The sequence below is a fragment of the Furipterus horrens genome, unplaced genomic scaffold, assembly GCF_987537825.1.
Source record: "Furipterus horrens unplaced genomic scaffold, mFurHor1.1.pri manual_scaffold_1, whole genome shotgun sequence".
NCBI lineage: Eukaryota > Metazoa > Chordata > Mammalia > Chiroptera > Furipteridae > Furipterus > Furipterus horrens.
In genome coordinates, this window is record NW_028327171.1 from 106,680,070 (window position 1) to 106,703,377 (window position 23,308).

Sequence of the window (23,308 nt, forward strand, 5' to 3'; positions counted from 1 at the left end):
AAAATTCAGCAAATGGTTGTAATATGCTATCATTTATTTAAAAGATTGGGAAAAGACATACCTATATATTTGTATTGGCTTGCATATTTTGAAATATTTCTGGGAAGTTGTTCAAGAAAGTGATAACATTGGTAATCGTGGGAAGAGGGAAGTAAAGGTTAGAGGGAGACAGTTCCCCCATATTTTATGCCTGTTTGTTTTTGAGCCTCTTGAATTGTGTTGCCTATTAAATAATTATAAAACAAAAATGAGAATAAAACATGATAATAATAAAACAAAAACTAAAACTGTACTCTGAAAATGGTAAAAGTAGCAAATTATATATTTGTTTTTAATCATTGTTTTCTCCACCTTGTTTGAGGAGAAACAATCATTTTTTAACATTTGAATTTTTATTTTTCAATTATAGTTGAGATGCATATTCTATTAGTTTCAGGTGTACAACATTGTGATCAGACATTTATATAACTTACCGAGTGATTACCTGATAAGTCTAGTACCCACCTAAGTAACAGCAATTTGCTCTTTCAAATAAGAGTTGTTGTTTTTTTAACTGAATCTATCTATGTACTCATTCTATGAAATAATGTTGGTAATTCATCTATATAATAAAAATAAACATTGACAATTTTAAACAATATGAACAAAAAAGACTATTCTTATAAAAATAAAAAACTTAAATAACTGATTTGATTAACAAACTGACAAATATTTTTTATTTCTCATTCCTGTGTTTCAATTTTCAAATGACTGTTTTCAAGAGTAAGAGTTTAAATTATAGAATTTGAATCTGTAATAATATTTTATTTTACTTTCCTCTTACAGCAATTTGAGATTTTTGATGATTGCTTTAGCATATGCCATACCACTTGGTGTATTTGCTGGCTGGTCTGGAGTTCTGGACTTAATTTTAACACCGGTGCATGTCAGCCAAGTAAGCATTCTATTTCTTTATAAGTTATAGGTATTTTACATGTTCTTGGTTTTGGCTTCAAGGCCTGGGTAAAACGTTATTCTGTACCATCATTACATAAGCAAGGTCTATATGAAATAGTTATAAACAATATTGATTTTCTTCCTGGATTTTGTTAAGTCACAAATCTCACATTTATCTGGGTGTTATTAATGATGCTAACATACTGAAAAATAAAGAAAATCTTAGTTTTGTTGGCTCCATCTTTTATTCTTGCTTTATACTTTATAAATATTAAGATCCCATCATTGAATATATGACTATTCCTACATCTTATTTCTTACTTTCTCTCTGGTCTCAGGATAAGGATATCTCATGTCTTTAAAAATAGACATTTCACATACATTCTTGATGCCATTCATACCTTCCTTTTGCCTCCAGATAGCATGATAGAAAGGGGTAGAGAGATTTGAAGGGGCACATGGAAGAAATCCAGCACACTGGTCTGATATTCCATTGTATTAATAGAAAACAGTTTGTCCATTCTGCTTTTGGTGAGCATTTCAATTGTTTATAGTTTTTGACTGTCACAAACAGTGCTATGTAACCATTGTCATTCATGTTTCTTGATGCCCCTCTATACATATTTCTGTTGGATATATAGCTAGGAATGGAATTGCTGGTTATAGTGTATACGTGGTTTGATAGGTGATGTCAAACATTCCCCAGGCGATTGTATCAGTTTACAGTCCCACCAGCAGTACATGAAATTTCTCCTCGTTCCACATCATTAACTAGTACTTGACAAAGTTGGTCTTTCTAAATTTAGTCATGCTGATGGCTGTGCAGTTGTACAACATCATAGTGATATCTTTTCAAGTACTTATTAGATATTTGAGTATTCTTTTTTGTGACACACGCATTCACATCTTTTGCTCACTATTGGGCTTCCTTTTCTTACTGATTTGTAAAGAAGAGAACTGTGCAGAAGGGGGCACCTGGAAGACTGTGTGGGGTCCGCAGCAAGTGAGAAGTGTGCTGCACATGGAAACAACAAAACTCCCAGAGGCTTAACAGAGAGACTGCTGTGGGTTTGAAAGCAGAACAAATACAGGAGAGGGAAAGCGGTGCTGGGTTCTTGGAGTTCTGGCCCAGCCAGAGTGGAAAGACCTCATTAACATCTTGGGATTGATTCTGCTGAGACACCAGAAAGGCCAGACTTCAAAATGTAGGACCACGCCCTAGATAGAGTAAGGCCTATCCTACTTAGACCACCACAAACAAAGCCAAAAACCAAGCCCCAACAAAAATCTGCAGAGGAGATAATTTGGAGTTTGGGTTCTACCAAGTGAGAGGGGCTTGGGAAACAACTTGGTTTCTACTTCTCTGCCATAATGAAGCACAAAATCAGGCCTACACAAGTGCAAGGTGATTATTTAGTGATTGAACTGCCTACTAACATAAAAGTTAACCACTTTAAAGAAATTATACAGAATTTTTATATTGTGTTGTTCATGACATGTACTATACAATTAAAAACAACAATACCACCTAAACATAAGACATACAAAGAAACAGGAAAATGTAAATCATATATTAAAAAACAAAAACAAATAAAGTAGTCAATAGAAACCAACTTGGAGATAGTCTAGATGTTGGAGTTAGCAGACAGAAACTGTAATACGGAGGGCGGGGGGGTGGAGGGAGAGAAATCTTTACTCCATATTCATGTATGTATTTCCCCTATGTTATCTTGTAGAACTTCGTTGTCCAGTAGAGTAGCCACTAGCAACATATAGCTATTTTTTAATGTATTTTATTGATTATATTGTTACAATAGTTCCAACTCAACATATAGCTATTTAATTTGAAATTTAAATCAATTGACATAAAATAAAAATTCACTTCTTCAAAGGCACTAGCTACTTTTTAAGCAGTCAATAGTCACTTGTGACTTATGGCTACCATATTGAACAGCACAGATATATTACATTTCTGTCTTCACAGAAAGTTCTATCGGACTTATTCCTATCATATTTAAACCTACAATTGAATTTTGTGCTTGTTATAAGGTAGGAGTTAATTTTCCCCCAATATAAATACCAATTAACCTACTAGCACTTTCTTTTTTTTTTTTTTTTTTTTTCAGATTTAATGTGTTTTATTGATTAAAATATTACATTTGTGCCAATTTCCCTTCCCTCTGCTCCCCTCCACCCGGTGGCCCCCCTCCCTCCAGTTGTCCCCCCCTTTTAGATTATGTCCATTAGTTGTGCATACAGTTCCTCCCAACCTCTCTCCGTCTATTCTGTTCCCTCCTACCATGATCCCCAATTCCTATATCATCTCCCTCCCTCTCCCCACTCCCCCTCCCTGTTGACCTCCCCCCAATATGCTTCCCGTACCCACAGTTCCTTTTCCACTCTCGTTGCCTGTTTAGTTTGCCTTTGTTTCATCTCCCTAGCTTCTGTTTTTTAAACCAGTCCCTTTAACATCTCATATAACAGTGGTTTGGATCTAATGAACTCTTTCAGTTTTATTTTGTCCTGGAAACACTTTCTCTGTCCTTCTATTCTGAATGACAATTTCGCTGGATAGAGTATTCGTGGTTGTAGGTTTTGGATTTTCATTACTTTGAATATTTCTTGCCAGTCCCTTCTTGCCTGTAGGGTCTCCCTTGAGAAGTCAGCTGATAGTCTAATTGGGACCCCTTTGTACATAATTCTTTTCTTCTCTCTTGCTGCTTTTAAGATTCTCTCTTTATCTTTAATTTTTGACATTTTGATTATAATGTGTCTTGGAGTGGTTCTCCCTGGGTCCAGTCTCTTGGGAACTCTCCTTGCTTCCTGGACCTGCAAGTCTATTCCCTTCCCCAAGTCTGGGAAGTTCTCCTTTATTATATTTTCACTCAATTTTTCAAGTTCTAGTTCATCTTCCTCACTCTCTGGCAAACCAATGATTCTTATGTTGGGCCTTTTATAGCTGTCCCAGAGGTTTCTGATCCTCTGATTGTTGCTTCCCATTTCCTCTCTCTGCATTGGTTGACTGCTTGTTCCTTCTCCGTATTCCAGTTTGTTGAAATGAACTCTGGATTTTTTTTCCTCACCATCTGTCTCATATGTGGTTTTGTTCCTTTCGTTATGAATGTTTTTCGCTTCTTTCATATCTTTTTCCTGCTTTTTTGTGAATTCTGTAAGCCACCTGATAACAATGGCCCAGAACTGAGCCTCTGACAGGTTTCTTATCTGTTCATCTGTCAGGTTCTCTATCTGCTGCCTGGTGAGCTGTGTCACCGGTATTTCTATAGTTGTCTGCCACATTTTGACAGATGCGTTTTGTTTTCTTGGGCCGGCTGTAGGGGGCAGTGCCTGTGTACTCGTAATGACCCAGCGACCGGCGCCCTTTGGCAGCCTTTCTTGCTGTGCCGTGGTGCTTTGTCGTCACAAGCCAGCGACCGGCGCCTGTCTGAGACCTATTTCGCAGCCCTGTGGTGCTTTCTTTGGGGGCGGGGGTCCAAGGTGGATTCACACAGTTATTCAGCCAGGAGACCGGGATCCGTCCTCCCGCCCCCCTGGGCCTCACTGTTTAAGGTGATGCGGTGGCTGCTCTCCCCAGTGCTGGGGTCGCGCACTGCCAGGGGCTTGACTGCCGCCGGGATTTTTCGCCGCCCCGCCGCTGTCCCAGGTGCGACCGCAAACAGCGCTGCCCTCTTTAACTCTTACCTGCCCAAATGGCACCGCTGGTTTATAACTTCATATGTTGGGCTTCCGTGTAGTTTTATTTTCTGGAATTTCTAGTTATCCTTTGTTTTGAAGTAGTTGTATTCCTCTCTAGTTGTAGAGGGAGACCTAGCGTGTCCGTCTAAGCCTCCATCTTGGCCGGAAGTCCAACCTACTAGCACTTTCTGTCAAGATCATGCTTTCCCCATTGCTCTCCAGTGTTATCTTTGTCATTATCTTTGCCTTTGTGTGCATGAATGTGTATCTAACCCATTTTTTTTCCCTCTCTAGTGTATTTGTCCCTCTTTGTGCCAATATCAAATTGTCTTTAGTATTCTAGTGTTATAAGATTAGGTATTTAGTAAAATAATACTGATTTTTATTTGGACTTTGATGAAATTTTGTTGAATTTATAGATATCAGTTTGAGAATTAACTACTTTATAATAGCATGTCTTCCAAACCATGATCATTATATTTCTCTTCATTTACTTAATCCCAGTGTCTCTTAATAATGCTTTGTGATTTTCTGCAAAGATGCCATCAATATATTTGTTAAATTTATTCCAGGTACTTGATACTTTTTGAAGCTATTGTAATTGATAATTTTAAAAATAATATTTTCAAGTTATTGAAATAGTCTAAAAGTCTTTAGAACCCTTTAACTCGGTTTAACCATCTAGCATTTTTGCGCTATTATTGTCATGTATTTTATGCTGCTCAAGTCATTATCATTATTGTTTACATAGTCAGTATGTATTTATATTCACCCTATATTTACACGTTTTATTGTTGTTCATCTCTTCATCTTTAGTCAAGCATCTGATTTTTTTCCTATCTAAAAAACACCCTGTTTGAGTATGTGTGGTGTGTTTGCAACAAATTCTCTTGTTTGGAGTTTGATTTTTATTATGGTTTAAAATGTCTCCATTTCACCTTTATTTTTTAAGATTATTCTTGTCAGACTTCTAGTCAAGATGGAGGTGTAGGTAGACATGCTTCATCTCCTTACTCAACCATAAGAAGGATTACAACTAACCCCAAGACAAAAAACACCCAGAACTGCCAGAAAATCAAACTGTATGGAAGTCTGACAACCAAGGAGTAAAGAAGTCTATTCATCTAGACGGGTAGGAGGGGTGGAGAGGACGTGGTGTGGTGGAGGTGAGGTGGTGGCAGTGGTAGCTGGGGGAATGGGTGGTCCCACATTCACATGTGGTGGATAAAAATCAGGGGGGACACCTGAGGAGTGAGCAATCCTAGCCCCAGGCTAGATCACATAGTCCAAGATTCCAACACTGGGAAAATAAAGCCCCATAACTTCTGACTATAAAAACAAGCAGAGGTTGGGGCAGCAAAAGAAACTGCTGGTTGCTCAGGAGAGTCCATTTAAAGGGACTGCATGGTCTTAGAATGTACACATGCCCACCCACTCTGGGAACCACCACCAGAGCAACAGCCAGAGGGGTGCCATCATATACGGGAAGTTGGTGAAGTGACTGGAAATGGGGTGAGTGCTGAGAAAGCCTCCAATAGCCAGACAGTGGCATTGTCTTTTCTCTAGCCCCTCCCCCACAGAGAGCCACAAAGTGGTGAAGTGGGTTGCCCCACCTGATGATTACCTAAGGCTCCACCCCATACAATTAACAGGTGCATCAAGACAGAGTCAGGCAACTCTACCTAATACACAGAAACAAACACAGGAGGCTGCCAAATTGAGGAGGCAAAGAAATATGGCACAAATGAAAGAACAGAGCAAAACTCCAGAAAAAGAACTAAACGAAATGGAGATAGCCAACCTATCAGATGCAGAGTTCAAAACACTGCTGATTAGGATGCTCAGAGAACTCATTGAGTATGGCAACAAAATAAAGGAAGAAATGAAGGTTACACTAAGTAAAATAAAATATCCACAGAGAACCAACAGTGAAGGAAGCCAGCATTCAAATAAACGATTTGGGGCATAAAGAAGAAATAAACATCCATCCAGAACAGAATGAAGAAACAAGGTGAAAAAAAAAAAACAAGGAGAGAATAGGAAGACTTTGGGACATCTCCAAAAGTGCTAACATCCGAATCATAGGGATGCCAGAAGGAGAAGAGGAAGAGCAAGAAATTGAACACTTATTTGAAAAATTAGTGAAAGAAAACTTCCCTATTTGGTGAAGGGAATAGACATATAAATCCAGGAAGCACATAGCATCCCAAACAAGTTGGACCCTAAGAGGACCACACCAAGACACATCATAATTAAAATGCCAAAGGTTAAAGATAAAGAGAGAATCTAAAAAGCAGCAAGAAAAAAGCAAATAGCTACCTACAAAGGAGTTCCCGTAAAACTATCAGCTGATTTCTCAACAGAAACTTTGCAGGCAAGAAGGGACTGTCAAGAAGTATTCAAGGTTATGAAAAGCAAGGACCTACAACCAAGATTACTCCACCCAGCAAAGCTATTATTTACAATGGATGGGCAGATAAAGTGCTTCCCAGACAAGGTAACGCTAAAGGAGTTCATCATCACCAAGCCCTTATTATATGAAATGTTAAAAGGACTTATTTAAGAAAAAGAAGATCGAAACTATGAATATTAAAATGACAACAAACTCACAACCCTCAACAACTAAATCTAAAAAATAAAAACAAACTAAGCAAGCAACTAAAACAGGAACAGAATCACAGATACAGAGTTCATTTAGCGGGTTATCAGCAGGAAGAGGGAAGGGGGAAAACAGGAAAAAGATACAGGGACTAAGAAATATAATTGGTAGGTACAAAAGAGGCAGGGGGATGTTAAAAATAGTGGAGGAAATGGAGAAGCCAAAGAACTTATATGCACAACCCATGGACATGAACTAAGGGGATGATTGCTAGAGGTAAAGTGGGATATCGGATGGGGGAAAATGGGGACAACTGTAACAGCATAATTAGTATACTTAAAAAGATTATTTTTGTCAAACATAATATTTCTGGTTGTCATTTATGTTCTTTGTTCAAAAATACTCCATTTTTTTCCTGGTATCCATTGTTTTAACAGAGAAGTCAGCTCTCAAATTAAAAGCTTGCTGCATTTAAGGTTTTGTCTTTGTCTTTGGTTTCAGCAGTTTTACTATGATACAACTACGTGACAGTTTTCTAAACAATTATTCTGATTGAGGTCTGTAGGACTTCTTGAATATGGCTTGCTGATTCTCATCAGTTTCTGCAAAATCTTAGCCAATATCTCCTTAAAACTTATATGTTATACCTTCACATTGTATTCCCTGTGTCTCTTACTTTCTCTCCTGAATTTTTCATCCTTGTGTCTTTCTTGCTTTCAAACTGGATATTTTATCTAGTCTTTCTTCCAACTCACTATTTTAGTTTTCAGTCTAATATGCTATTAAACTTCATCTAAGAAGGACTAATTTCAATTATATTTTTGTTAATAAAATTTTTATTTGATACTTTTTCAGTTTGCAAATTTCTGTATAAATGCTTGAGCTTGTCTTTTATTTTTTCGAACTATTAAAATAGTTACTTCAAGTCTGTATCTCCTAATACCTTTACCTGGGTTTCCTGTGAGTCTTTTTATGTTTGTGGTATTCATCGATACTTTATCTCCTTATGTGTTCTATTGTTTTTGACTGAATGCTAGTATATAGTAGCACTATTAAAAGTAGAGATTATCTAACTTCAAGATGATGTTATTTTTCCTCCCAAAAGAACTTATGTTTTTCTTGCTGGAGTCTAGTGATCACTTAGTCCAGTTTCAGGATTTGGGCCTATAAAGCTGGGCTTCAGCCCCTTAGAATAGTGTTTCCAGGTGACAGTACTCTTAGGTATAGCCCTTCAGAGTCCCCAGCCAAAGGCTGGGATTTTTCACAAGGCCACCCACCCTACAGTAAACCTTGAACTCATTTTTTTCTTTCTTATGTCAATGAGGATGTTGAGAACTTCTCAGCCCCTTAGTCACCTTTTCTAAAACCAGCAGGCATCTCACCCGTCAGAGAAAAGTGTCCCCAAATACCGGGTTTATCTCTCTTGGTTTCCTTCCCATTCTACATCATGTTTCCATAATTATGGATTACCTTCTTGGCTCTCTGATGCCATTAGATAGATTTCCTTCCAGATTTTCTAGCTCTGAATGGGAATATTAATCCAAATTACCTAGTATACCTTCACCTTAAGAAGTAAGCCTTCCTTAATTTCTGAACCTATCTTTCTGGATGACAGTTATTTCAAGCATGCTCACTTTCAAGAAGGAAAAGGGTAGCACCCATCTAAATGATTTTGATTTTGCAGATCTTACGCTTCATCTTATGAATCCTGAGAAGTCCTTTTAAGTATCTCCCTCTTTACAAACTATGAGAGAGAGAAACCATGAATAACACCAGGTATTAAGTAAAGCAAAATTTTAAATTAAATGAAAGCAAATCAAATCAAAACAAAGAAAACATTTAATTAATTATTGTGCATAATGTTATTAACTATAGCAAATGCCATGAACAAAGGAAGCAGGAAAGCCAAAATGGCCTGAAAGGACCAGGGTTAGTGTGGTCAGATGCGTGGTGGTTCTCACCCTGGCACAGGACCCGCTCCCCAGAGGACAGACGGAAGTATTAGTTAGAACCTGATAGCACTCTGTGGGCCTCAGACAATGGATGCTCAGTGCTCTGCCAGGAGAGGGGCACTTCTGCAGAAATGAGAATTCTCTTGCTCCAAATGCCAATGTTATAAAAAAATGTAGAGGTATTTTAAGCTTCACAGTGTTCTCGTTTTCCAGAGAGCTTTTATGTTTGCTCTGGCACCAAACACTGGTACAGTAAAGGAATCGTGTGAAATTATTGTATTATTTAGAGTAGGCTGATCTGTTATAAACAGTAGAATCCCAAAATTCTGAGACTTAAGAAGAAGTCCATTTCTCATTCACATAGCAGTCTAGAACAGTTTGCCTAATAACCTAGGACAGTTATCCACAGTTTGGACAGGCCTTTTCTTCACACTGATATAGAGATCAAGGTTGCTTCCACTTTGCAGCTCTTGTCTCCTAGGACCTTGTCATCACAGACATGGGTGAAGGTGGGTGACCCCATCTGGATTCCAGTGGGCAGAAAGGGAAAGAAAGTATGAAGGAGGCATGCATCCGTGTTCTGGGTTCTGGCCTACTGCCGTTAATGAGAACTAAGTCACGTAGTCACATGTAACTGAATAGGGGCTGGGACATCTAATCTAGCTAAGTACCCGGGTGGTTAAAGATAACCTATTTTGGTGGGCAGCTGAAAATCTCTGACACAGGTATAATGATAAATATGACTAGAAAAAATAATAAAAGGTAGAAGTCATGTCGGGCAACTCTCAAGTGCCAGGTCAGATTTGGACTTCATCCTCCAGCCAAGAGGGAAGCCAGGTACCGTTCCCGAGCAGGGAAGTGGAATGATTGGGATAATTATTCTGGCAATAATGGGAAGAATAGATTGTGGAGACCATTTGAAACATTATTACAGGAGTCCAGAGTAAGAAATAAAATAATAAGCAAGTGTGGTGGACATGGGAAGGGGAAAGAGGAAACAGAATGAACCAATATTGTTAGGTGCACGGGGAGTGTCGGTGGTAGCAACAACTAACATGTGCTGAGCACTTTACATTTATTAACTTAGTTAATTCTCAAAAGGAAATTATTTCCATTCTACTGATGAGAAAACTGAGACTTTGAGTGAGTTGAGACCGAGACAAGTCATAATAAGAGTTAAAGATACAGGCATGATGAGGAAATAAAGGCAGCATTTGTAGATTGCTCTGAACAGGTTTGGCCATGAAGGTAGGAAGGAGATAAGACATTAGATAGGTGGAGAACACTTCTTGTATGCCAACCACTGATCTAAGATCTGTACACAAATTATCTCTTTTAGTCTATTTTATAGGTAAGAAGACATAATAAAATTTGCCCAGGGTCAAAAAGCTAGTACATAGCAGGGCTGAAAATGCTTTCTCAAGAGCAGACTGAACTATACATTTGAAACTCTTTCTCTATCCAGTCTCCCCATGTGCTCAACCCTCAAACTCACATTGCTCCCCCCATTTGTGTTTAGTTAATACATTTTTAGTTGTTGCTAGGTGTTTTAACACATAATCATTTTCTAGTAGTTTTCTGTGTGTTGGCTATATTTAAACTTTTTGAGATCCATGACCATTGTCTGTCCTTTTCCTGTTTTCTTGAATTCTTATTATAATGCTAGGCATATAGAACATATATTTAAAATATTTATTGTGACATTGATTATTTTGTTGATTTAAATATTTCAGTAAGTTTAGGGTATATATACTGAGGTAAGTTTATATTACTTAGTCACACATGAATCCTATCATTTGATTTATTTTCTTAAATGGTATTTCCTAGATTTGTTGTCATTTAGCTTTTAATATTGATTATAGAGGATTTTTTTTTCATGCCTTATAAATTGCAATGTGATAGTCTTGTATTAAATATGTCTACCACTCTCCTAACAGGTAGATGCTGGCTGGATTGGATTTTGGTCCATAGTTGGAGGCTGTGTTGTTGGAATAGCTATGGCAAGGTAAGAATATTTTATGTTAAACATGTGAGTAATCAGAAACAAACAAATAAAAAGCCCAAAGGGATAATCAGCTCTTCTAAATAAACATTAAAATTCAAGAAAAAGTAAAATAGGCAAAGTCACTTGTTCAGGCTACAAGAAAATCAATGGGCAGTAAGTAGGTAGAATTTGCTGCTACAAGAAACCTTCTCAAGAGTGGTTTGTCCTAAATATTTTTTTTTAGTATATTTTATTGATTATGTTGTTACAGTTGTCCCAGTTTTTTTTTCCTTTGTTCCCCTCTGCCCAGTACCCTCCTGCCCTCCAGCAATCCCACCCTCCTTAGTTCATGTCCATGGGTTATGCATACAAGTTCTTTGGCTTCCCCCTTTCCTATGTTATTCTTAACTTCCCCCTGTCTATTTTGTACCAACCAATTATGCTTCTTAATTCCTGCCCTCCAGATGATCCCCATACCTATGATTCTGTTCCTATTCTGGTTCACTTAGTTGGGTTTTGTTTTTATTTTTTACATTCAGTTGTTGATAGTTGTGAGTTTGTTGTCATTTTAATGTTCATAATTTCGATCTTCTATTTCTTAAGTAAGTCCCTTTGACATTTCATATAATAATGGCTTGGTGATGATGAACTCCTTTAGCGTTACCTTGTCTGGGAAGCACTTCATCTGCCCTTCTATTCCAAATGTTAGCCTTGCTGAACAGAGTAATCTTGGTTGTAGCTCCTTGCTTTTCATCAATTTGAACACTTCTTACCAGCCCCTTCTTGCCTGCAAAGTTTCTTTTGAAAAATCACCTGAAACTCTTATAGGCACCCCTTTGTAGGTAACTCTCTGCTTTTGCTGCTTTTAAGATTCTCTCTTTATCTTGAGCCTTTGGCATTTTATTTATGATGTGTCTTGATGTGGTCCTCCTTGGGTCTAGCTTGTCTGGGACTCTCTGTGCTTCCTGGACTTGCATATCTATTTCCTTCACATAAGCTTTCAATTTCTTGCTCTTCCTCTTCCTCCTTCTCGCACCCCTACGGTTCAGATGTTGGCACGTTTAAAGTTGTCCCAGAGGTTCCTAAGCCTCTCCTAATTTTTTTTAGTTCTTATTTCCTCATTCTGTACTGGTTGACTGTTTTTTCTTCCTTATGTTCCAAATCATTGATTTGAAGCCCAGTTTCCTTCCCTTCACCATTGGTTTTGTGTGGATTTTCTTTCGTTTCATTTAGCATAGCCTTCACTTCTTCCTTTATGCATTTGCTGTACTCAAGCATATCGGTCAAGCCTGTGAACATCTTTATCACCAGTGTTTTGAACTCTGCATCTTTTAGGTTGTCTATCTCCTCATCTGTTAGGTTGGCTATCTCCCCGTTGCTTAGTTCTCCCACTGGAACCTTGATCCATTCCCCGTTTTTGGGCGTACCTCTCTAACTCCTCATTCTGACAGGCTCCTGTGTTTGTTTGCCTTTGTGTTCTAGGTAGAGCTGTCGCACCTGTGACGTTGTAAGGGGCAGAGCCTTAGGGATTCGTCAGTACAAGGCGACCCATTTCACCAAGTTGTGGTGCTGTATGTAGGGGAGGGGTCTGAGAGGGAACAATGCTGCTTGCTCAGCACTCCCCCCTTTTCCAGGCACTTCTTCTGCTTCCCCTATGGGACTGGCGCCTCTCTAGCCGTTGCCCTGGCCATCGTTCCCAGAGTGGGTGGGTCTGCAGACATTCTAGGACCGTGGGGGCCCTTTAAACAAGTGGACTCTGCTGAGAGACTGGCAGTTTCTTCCTCCACCCCTATTCCCACTGGTTGGCACAGTTAGAAGCAATGAGGCTTTATTTTCCCCATCGCTGGGACTGTGAGTTGCACAGTCTGGTCTGGTGCTGGGAGCACTCCTCAGGTGTCCCTCCCATCTTATTAAAATGTGTGGCTGCGCTTTCCACAGCTTGCCCCTACCTCTGCTGCTGCCACCACCACACCGTGTCCTCTCCACCCTGGCTCTGCCCCTCCTACCTGTCTGGATGAGTATTTCTTCTTTATATCTTTGTTGAACTTCCATGCAGCTCGATTTTCTGGAACTTCTGGTTGTCTCTAGTTTTGAGGTAGTTGTATTCCTTCTTAGTTGTGGAGGGAGACGCAGCGTGTCTGTCTAGGCCTCCATCTTGGCTGGAAGTCCTAAAATATTTTTTGAGGCTGGAGATGTGTTTCCAATGTAATTAAGCCTCTTTTCTTTTAATTAGAGAACATCCTCTACAAACGGAACCCAAAGAAAGGTGATACAGTAATAAAGGCAAATTGATAGTTGTTGAGAATAGAAAAGAATGGAAAAGAATAATTTGTAGAAACATGTCTGGAACTTTCCATGAAAAGGCCATATCCTGATTAGCAGATATTTATTTCTGGTTTTTTTTGGCAAGTATGTCTCAATGGTTATTCCATTTTGATGAAAAAATATCCACAAAGACTTTCAGTTTCATCAAATTGCCTATGATCTAGCACATTATAACACATTTTTTAGAATGAGACAGAAGAAGGAAAATGTTTCATGTATTCTCAAAAAAGAAAAGAATGAAAATCTCAAGTATGTGACTGTCTGTAAAACTAGTCTTGTTCTTTCCAAAGAGATGATATTCATTCACTTCCCAAATAATGTTAGCCTGCTTAATCAAAAACTAAATTAGGCAATTAACTCTACCAGGAAAGGAAGAATCTCATTATGTCTTTGAGGAGATCAAATAATGTAGGTAAATTACCTCAATATCTAAACACTTAAGCATGATTGACACAGGATAATATTATATCTAGATCTTAAAGGTTGCATAGTGTTTCTGGGATAATGAAAGGCTAAATTGACACTGTAATTTCTAAATCACTTTATTTGAGGTTTTTATAAATTCAGAAAATATAAAAATAAAATCTAAAAGTAAAAGTGGAGGAATAGGAGATAACTATTTGTAGTGAATCACTATATGGATTCTAAAATGCATTGACCTATCCCATTTGACAAAAAGCATACCTAATTATTCTAATTAAATCTCCAAGCCAATTATAAGTCATTATTTACCAAATTCTACTCGTGAGCACTAAATAATTCAGAGGGAACCATTATATATCAGAAATGATGTCTCACATTCTCCTTTTTCTTTATTTTCTTTCTATAAACCTTTAAGTACACAAAACTAGGACCACAGAGAAAACTTAGAGTGAGGACATTTCTGTTTTTAATTTGTTGAAATGGAAGTTCTGAAAAGTACTACCTTTACTATGTGATTTGAAATCAATTGTAGGTATCTCCTAGGCCTTAAGTAAATTTTAAAATTACATTTTAACAACATCTTTGGGACCCCTAGAATGCAATCTTCTTATAGACATGAGTGCCTTGGGTGATTTTTTTTTTTTTTTTTTTTTTATGTTGCCCAAAGCCCCTCCTAAATGTACTACTCTTGTCCTAACAGTATACTTTGATGATATTAGCCCATTTGAAAGGATTAGGTCTCCAAAAAGAGCAGATCCCAGTGGTCAATTTATTCTTGGTGACCTGGTCCTGTGAAACTGTCTCACTGTTCAACTTTACTCAGCTCTGATCATACCAGAAAACTGTTTATTCTCTCATTCCTGGCCATCTGCCTATCAGACAAGTAAGTCCAGGCAGCGTACCAAAACTATAGATCAGAAAAGTGTATGGTGAACATGGAATTAAAACAAGCTTCTTAGATTTTCTTGAGGGCCATTTCTATCAAGCTGTGGAACCTTTTTCAAAATCGTGAAAATAATTTTCTGTCTGTGGACATGCATAGCTGAGAATAAACCTGTCACTGGGCAAAGGTGCAGCCATTCTTCCCACCAAAAAATGGCATCAGCTCTCATAGGAAGTCATATTAGTCCAGATAATGTGTACAAACATGATTAACCATATCATGTCAGATAAGTACAAAACAAAAGATAGTATCAAAAGTGTTAATAGGGGCCCTGGCTGCTGTGGCTCAGTGGATTGAGCATCGGCCTGCGAGCCAAGTGACGGTGGTTCGATTCCCAGTCAGGGCACATGACTAGGTTGCATGTCAGGTCCCCCGTCGGGGGCGCGAGTGAGAGGCAGCCACACAGTGATGTTTCTCTCCCTCTTTTTCTCCTTTCCCCTCTCTCTAAAGAATAAATAAATAAATAAACAACAACAACAACAAAAGTGTTAATAGGGACAGTCAGATAATTACAATAGAAAATTAAAGTCATTTTTAAAACTTCAGAGAGAAAACATGATAAATATTATATCTGGGATGGGATCTGTTTTTCTTCAATAGGAACAATTCGAAGGACAGAGTAAGTTGTGTGTAGGCACAGCCAGAGGATTGTGCCTGTACAATCAACAGTTAATCAGCAGATGAGGAAAAGCAATTGTCAAATGGAAAGGTGTTGGTCGTAACTAAATGATGAGCATCTCTACAAGATGCCTTTTAGTTTCGTGTTAATTGAGGAACAAACAGGGATTTTAAGAATTTAAAATGCTATGAAACAGTAGCCACAAGGTTTGAAGAATAGTATTCACTATTCCAGAGCTATGTTCTTGCTTTCACAAAGCTTGTGGTATAATAGGGAAGACAGGAAATAAACTAATGCAAAAACAGGACAAATTCCAATAGAGAAAAATGCTATGAAGAAAATCAAGAGGTGGGATGGGGAGGGTTTCTTCAGTGAGCATGGAGAGCTTGTTGAACTGAGACCTAAATGACGTAAGGAATATGCAGGAGGAAGAACCAGCGTTCCAGGCAGATAGGATGAGTGCATTGCTGTGGGAAACAACCTAGCACGATGAGAAACAGAAGCAGGGCCGTCCAGCTGGAGCACAGTAAGGCAAAGAGAGCATGGAGGTAGAGACCAGATCTTGTAGGACCCCAAAAACTGGTGCAAGCATCTGTATTTGTCCTTTGAGCTTGAATTTTGGAAGAGCACTCTCTACAAGTTTACGTCAACAAGTTAGCCTGTTTTCTAAAACTCGAAAAGTATGTACTCATTATGGGATGTTTAGCAATTATAGAAAAATGTAAAGAATGTAAAAGTGGCATTTAAAAACTGTAAGTTATACATCCTGAACACAGATCACCTCTTGTGTGTGTGTTTTCTTTTTAAATTTATTATTATAAGTATATCTTATTGATTATATTGTTACAATAGTTCCAACTTTTTCCCCTTTGCTCCCCTCCGCCCAGCACCCACCCACCCCCAACAATCCCCCCCCAAGTCCATGCCCATGGGTGGTACATACAACCTCTCCTGCTTCACCCTTTCATATATTATTATTATTCTTTAAAAAAAAATTAATTAATTAATTATTTTAACAATAAAAAATAACAATCCCTCCCTCTCAGACTTAAGACCCTTTATAATCTTATAAAGGACAATGGGCAAAGGTCTCGAGCTCTTCTAGCTGCTTCAAGCTGGACATGGTCGTCGTCCTACCTACCCTTGGGTCCAGAAATCCCTAATAAGAGTGGGAGTGTGGAGGGGAGGGTGACCTTCCCACATGGGGAAGGATCATGCAGACTCCAGGTCGGTTGACTGTCCCCGGACAACGGCATGCTTGGTTTAACAGGCTGGCATCTTTGTTGTATTCTGGAGGCAACACATTTGGCAACAGGGTTAAAAGACATCATTCAATCTATAACCACTAGATGAAAAAAGGCAGGTATTCATTTTTGAAAGTCCCCCATTAGGGAAAAGAAGGGCTTCTTTGGAGGAAGGTGTGCCAGGTACATCTCATTTGTCCAAAACCCTTTTGCCCATTATACTTAGTTTGGGCTGAGGGAAATAGTTTAGGTTTCCCCCATCTCAGACCTCTGGGCTCTTTCTGTCCAAGCCATTAGGACAGAAAAGAGAAACCAGTTTTAAAGTGAAGCCCACAGACCACCCCATTCTTCACCAACCCAGCCACTTAGTTCAGCCAAACCATTGAGTCTCAGGAGGCAGCGATGCAGACAGGATTAAGTGAGGCCTATATGTACAGGCAATCACTCAGGTAATGAGATCATAGGCTTATGCCCTTTGAAAACAGAAAACACATGTTAATTTATGTAACATAATCCACATACAAGTCTAAATCTGCAGGACTGTCTTATCGGAAAGACATCCAGTTGCAAGGCATTTGACATTCTTCTTGCCTGTAAATTAAACATCTTTGATAATACCACAGACATAGTTTAATTTTCAAATCAAAACAAACTTTAAAGGAAGATAAACTTTAAAGACGGTTAGCTGCACTACTTTATAGTCTACCAGTGAGCATTGTGATTTTCCTTGAATCACGATTTTTCTCCCTAAGATTACCCTCCTTGTCATTAAAGGGACTGCGTTAGGTCCATTTTTAATTTATCCTGTTCATTTGCATAAACACAACAAGAGCAGCAAATGATCACTTATGATCTTTAGTTCTGTTTTGCTGGAACTTACGCAGGGAACATTTAGGGTGACCTTCAGTCTGCCCTTCAGGGCACAGAAGCAGAACCACATACCTGGCATTCAGCCTTGCCTGTAAACACCTGTCTTTTCCAAGTCCTTCTGGTTTTCCATTGTGCCTTAAGGTCCCTTCTAGCCATCTTTCAGGAAAACAACCTTCATTCCTTCCCTGGAAAGATTGCCATGGACCGCACATCCAACCAAGGTACCAGGCCTTTTATCTCGTTGGCTTTTATTACCTTTGAAAGTCAATCCCAGTTCCTCAGTGCTTTTTGGTAACAACCAGCGCCCGAACATGTCTCCTTTAGGCATGACATTCCAGTCAAAGTCTTAGTAAAAAAAAACCTCTATTAACAACTGGTCTTATTAGTTTTATGCAAAGAAACTTATCTCATTACTACTTGTTTAGAATGCCAAACTCTAGAGGGATCAGATAGGGAGAAAAATATACAGTGTGAAGGAAAATCCTTGTCCTTCTAATATTCACTGAACTTGCATTTCCATTCTTTATATTTTTATTTTTTCCCCAACTTAAAAAATTTTTTTGTTTGTTTTTTCATTAAAGTTGTCCCACTTTTTCCCCCCTCTTGCTTCCCTGCCCCCTGGCCCCCTTCTCCCACATTCAGTCCCCACCCAGTTTTCCATGTCTGTGGGTCATTTATACATGTTCTTTGACTAGATCCTTCCCCTTCTTACCCCCTTCTCTCCCTCCCATCTCCTCCTTTGTTACTGTTAGTTTATTCCTTGTTTACATACCTCTGGTTCAATTTTGCTCATTTGTTTGTGTTGTTCATTAGTTTCCTGTAACAAGTGATAGCATAAGGTAATTTTCTTTTGTTGCCTGGCTTATTTCGCTAAGCATAATTCTCTCTAGTTCCAACCATGTTGTTGCAAATGGTAGAAGTTCCTTCTTTCTTTCAGTACTTATTCATTGTCATTTTTCCCCTTTGTACTCGTGTTCCTCTCTGTCTCTCTCTGTTTCTTCATCTTCTTAAAGCAGACCCTTTAGCATCTCTTGCAATGCTGGTTTGGTGGAGATGTATTCTTTTAGCCTTCTTTTGTCTTGGAAACTCCTTATTTCACCTTCCATTTTGAATGAGAGTCTTGCTGAGTAGAGTATTCTTGGTTTAGGCCTTTGTTTTTCATTGCTTGGAATATTGTTTGCCATTCCCTTCTGGCTTGTAGTGTTTCTGCTGAGAAATCTGATGATAGCCTTATTGGAGCTCCCTTGTATGTTATTAGTTGTTTCTCTCTTGCTGCTTTTAGGATTCTCTCTTTGTCTTTGAATGTTGCCATTTTAATTATGATGTGTCTTGAAGTGAGCCTGTTGGGGTTCATCTTCATTGGGACCCTTTGTGCTTCCTGGACTTGCGTGACTCTTTCTCTCCTCATGTTAGGGAAGTTTTCTGTCATTAGGTTTTCAAAGAGGTTTGCTATCCCTTGCTCTTCTTCTTCTTCTGGAATTCCTATGATATGGATATTATTATGTTTCATGTTGTCCTGCAGCTGTCTTAGAGCCTCTTCAGTCTTGTTCAGTCTTTTTTCATTTTGTTGCACGGTCTGGGAGTTTTTGTCTACATTGTCTTCCAGCTTGCTGATCCGATCTTCTGCTTCCATTAGCCTGCTTTTAATTCCTTCTATTGTGTTCTTCAGTTCAGAGATCGTACTCTTCATTTCCTCCTGGCTTTTATTGATAGCTTCTATGTCCTTTTTCATGCTGGTGTAATTCTCAGTAAGTTCCTTGTAGTTTCCCTGGAGTTCTTTGCAGTTTCCGCTGCGCTCATTGAACTTCTCCATCATCCATGCTTTCAATTCCATATCTGATAGTTGGCTCCCCTCTGTTTCATTTAGCACTCTTTCTGGGGATTCTACCTTTCCTTTCGATGGGGGGTTGTTTCTCTGTCTCCCCATTTTTGTGACTCCTATTGTTTGTTGGTGCTTCTTAGAATGATCTGCACTTCCTGGATCTGCCCCTGGTGGCGTCAGATCGTGTACCAGTCTGGGCCTAGGCAGCCTGTTGGAGACTTCCAGGGATCTACTGCCTTTGTCTGACTTCTTTAATTGTTAATCTATTCAATCTGTGATTAGCCATCAGGCTTAAGGACCGTGGGTGTGGCAGCTTAGTTCCTGTAGGCAGGGCTTTTGCTTCCCCTCAGGCTGATGCCACTTGGAGGGGAATGGTCTGCCTGCAGTACTGGGGATGAGTCAGCACTGGGACCCGGTCGGCTGCTTCCCCAGTTCTCCCTTCAAAGCCACCACACCAAACTCTCCCCAAGTGTCTCTAGTCCTCTCTGCCTTCCCTCCACTCGAGCCCAGGGTAAGTGGGGGCCAAAATATTTTTGTATGTGACCCGCTTATAGAGCTCTTTTTCTCCAGCTGTTTCTCTCCGGCTAGCAACAGACCCTGTGGCTTTTCACTTTTCACAGCTGGATACTATTTTACTTTCCACTCTGTTCCTGTAGGCTGGGAAGCTCAGCTTGGGGTTTAGACCCTGCCCTTCTCAGGGGGAACCCCCGGCTGCTGAGCTGTTTTTCAGTTCCTTCAGCTGCCACCCATGTGAGCCCAGGCAGCCCTTCCGCATTTCCGTACTCCCTACCGGTCACATTGTGATGTAGCAGCCTTTTCTGTCTCTCCGTGGTTATAAGACTTCTCTCCAGCTAGTGTTCGGTTGGTTATTCCAGATGATTTCTCCAAAATTAAGTTGTAAAACCAGACTAGTTCTGGGAGGAGGTTAGTGTAGCTTCCACTTACTCTTCCGCCATCCTGTTTCTGTCCAGCTCTTGTGTGTTTTGTAAGAGAAAAAACATTTATCACAAAGTAACATCACACACACAAAATGTATCAGTTTAAAATTTTCTTTAATTTGCTTTTAAAAGAATGTATCGAAATTTAAGAAATTATTAAATGAAAGTGTATCATTAATTTAAGTAGTGTTTTTTTAAATCTACCTAGAATTCATAGAACCTTGTTTCTTTTTTTATTTTAGGTTTGCAGACTTCATCAGGGGCATGCTGAAACTAATTCTTCTCCTCCTGTTTTCTGGGGCTACGTTATCGTCCACATGGTTCACCCTGACTTGTTTGAACAGCATCACACACCTGCCTTTAACCACAGGTGAATATGGATTTTTGAACTTTAAGTATTTTTAGTTCATAGAAGTATGTATACTCTGACAATAGGACTTTTTCTTGCTTTTATAAGTAATTATTAAACATACAAAAAGAGTTCCCTCATCCAGCCATCAAACCATCATCCCATCTAAAAAAAAAAAAAAGCTCAGTAAATAACAAAATATTTTCACTGGTATTTTATATATTTTACCTATGCTTATAAAGTATGGAAATTATATGCTTTTATTTTTTCTATTTTTTTAAATTATATTTTATTGATTATGCTGTTACGGTTGTCCCAATTTTTCCCCCCTTTGCCCCCCTCCTCCTGGCACTCCCCGCTCCCTCAGGCAATCCCCACACCACTGTTCATGTCCATGGGTAATGCGTATATGTTTTTTGGCTGCTTCATTTCCTATACTGTACTTTACATACCCATGGCTATTCTGTAACTACCTATTTGTACTTCTTAATCCCCTCCCCTCCTCACCCTTTCCCTCACACCCCATTTCCATCTGACAACCTTCAGAACCCTCTTTGTATCCATGATTCTGTCTCTGTTCTTGTTTGTTTTTTAGATTCAATTGTTGATAAATATGTATTTATTGCCATTTTATTGTTAATAGTTTTTATAAATTAATTAATTAATTAGTTTTTTTTTATTTGTTTATTTGTAGAGAGAGGGAAAAGGAGAAAGAGAGGGAGAGAGACATTACTGTGTGGTTGCCTCTCACTCGTGCCCCCAACTGGGGGCCTGACGTGCAACCTAGTCATGTGCCCTGACTGGGAATCGAACCAGCAACACTTGGCTCGCAGGCCGACATATTGTTAATAGTTTTGATGTTCTTTTTCTTAAATAAGTTCCTTTAACATTTCATATAATAATGGTTTGGTGATGATGAACTCCTTTAGTTTTTTCTCGGCTGGGAAGTTCTTTATCCGTCCTCTGATTCTAAATATCTTGGCTGGGTAGAGCAATCTAGGTGGTAAGTCCCTGCTTTTCGTGACTTTGAATATTTCTTGCCAATCTCTTCTAGCCTGCAAAGTTTCTTTTGAGAAATCAGCTGGAAGTCTTATGGGAACTCCCCTGTAGATAACTAACTGCTTTTTTCTTGCTGCTTGTAAGATTCTCTCTATCTTTAACCTTTGGCATTTTAATTATGATGTGTCTTGGAGTGGGCCTCTTTGCATCCATCTTGTTTGGGACTCTATGCTTCCTGGACTTGCGTATCTATTTCCTTCACCTAATTAGGGAAGTTTTTTTTGACTGTTTTTTCAAATGGACCGCTTGAAGTTGTGCCAGAGACTACTTACACTATTCTCCTTTTCTTGGATTCTTTTTTTTTTCTTGTTGTTCTGATTGCTTATTTTTTGCTTCATTATGTTCCAAATCATTGATCTGATTCTTGGCTTCATCCACTCTACTGTTGTTTCCCTGTAAATTGTTTTTTCATTTCAATTAATGAATTCTTTGTTTCTGACCAGATCTTTTTTATGCTCCTGAGGTCCTCACTAAGTTCCTTGAGCATCCTTATAACCAGTGTTTTGAATTCTGCATCTGGTAGATAGCTTATCTTCATTTTGTTTAGGTTTTTTTTTTGAGTTTCGATCCCCCCCCCCCCCCCCATTTAGACTGTGTTTCTCTGCCTCCTCAATTTGGCAACCTCCCTGTGTTTGTTACTATGTATTAGGTAGAGCTGCTGTGATCCCTGTCTTGGTAGCATGGCCTAATGTAGTAGGTATCCTGTAGGGTCCAGTGGCACAGCCTCCTCCTATCACCCAAGGTGAGTACTTGAGGTGCACCCTTTGTGTGAGCTAAGCACCACCTCCTCTTGTAATTGAGCCTTGATTACTGTTGGAAGGCCAATGGGAGGGACTTACCCAGGTCAGTCAGCTGCAAGGACTGGCTGTGACCACTGACCACCAACCTCTGCCCTCCGTGCAGGATCAGCTGTGCAGGGGCAGGGTGGTGGTGCTCCTATGCAGTCTCTGGGTGTCCACTGGGTGCACAGGCTCTGGGGTTTCTAAGGTGTTGCAAGTCAAGGCCAGCACCAACCTGTGTTTTGCCTGGAGCCACCCTGCCTGGGCTATAAAGCAATCTGAGATGGCTGCTACTTGTGCTGGGCCTGGAGATTCCCAGGGGAAGCCAATCTGTGAATCTAGGCTGGCTATTGCTAGTGTGGGGCTTGGGGCCACTTAGCAAGAGGTACAGAGGCTGGGGACTCACCGAGGTCAGCTGTTGCTTGTTTGAGAGGATTTAGGAAAATGTGAAACATCAGCCAAGATCAGCCATTCATATGGAAAAGTCACTGTTAAAAGCTTGGGTGGGCCTGTAAGTTGGATGCCAGAGAGTCTCCGGATTTCCAGAGCAGGGCAAAAAATTTGAGCCAGATTAATGGAGTTTCAGATATGGCACCGGACTGCCAGCTCTGTGGCTCTGTAGAGGGAAGATTCAGAAGAGGGACAACGACTTTTCTATCTGGGAGAAAGGTGTCCCCCAGCTCTCACCTTGATGTTAGACACTTCATTTTCTCTTTGTATGCCACTGGTGCCTTTCAAGCTGCTACCCTTGTGCTGGAGCTCAGAGGGAGTGA

General features: G+C 39.5%; 1 protein-coding gene across 1 annotated transcript in view; it reads left to right on the forward strand.

Annotated features, from left to right (window-relative positions):
- The window catches only part of SLC49A4 (solute carrier family 49 member 4), a 95,300-nt gene that overhangs the window by 48,670 nt on the left and 23,322 nt on the right, over positions 1 to 23,308 (forward strand). The window contains exons 5-7 of the mRNA XM_090277493.1: positions 826 to 934; positions 11,118 to 11,185; positions 20,591 to 20,718. Of these exons, the coding sequence (XP_090133619.1) occupies positions 826 to 934; positions 11,118 to 11,185; positions 20,591 to 20,718 (305 nt within the window). The remainder of the gene's footprint in view (positions 1 to 825; positions 935 to 11,117; positions 11,186 to 20,590; positions 20,719 to 23,308) is intronic.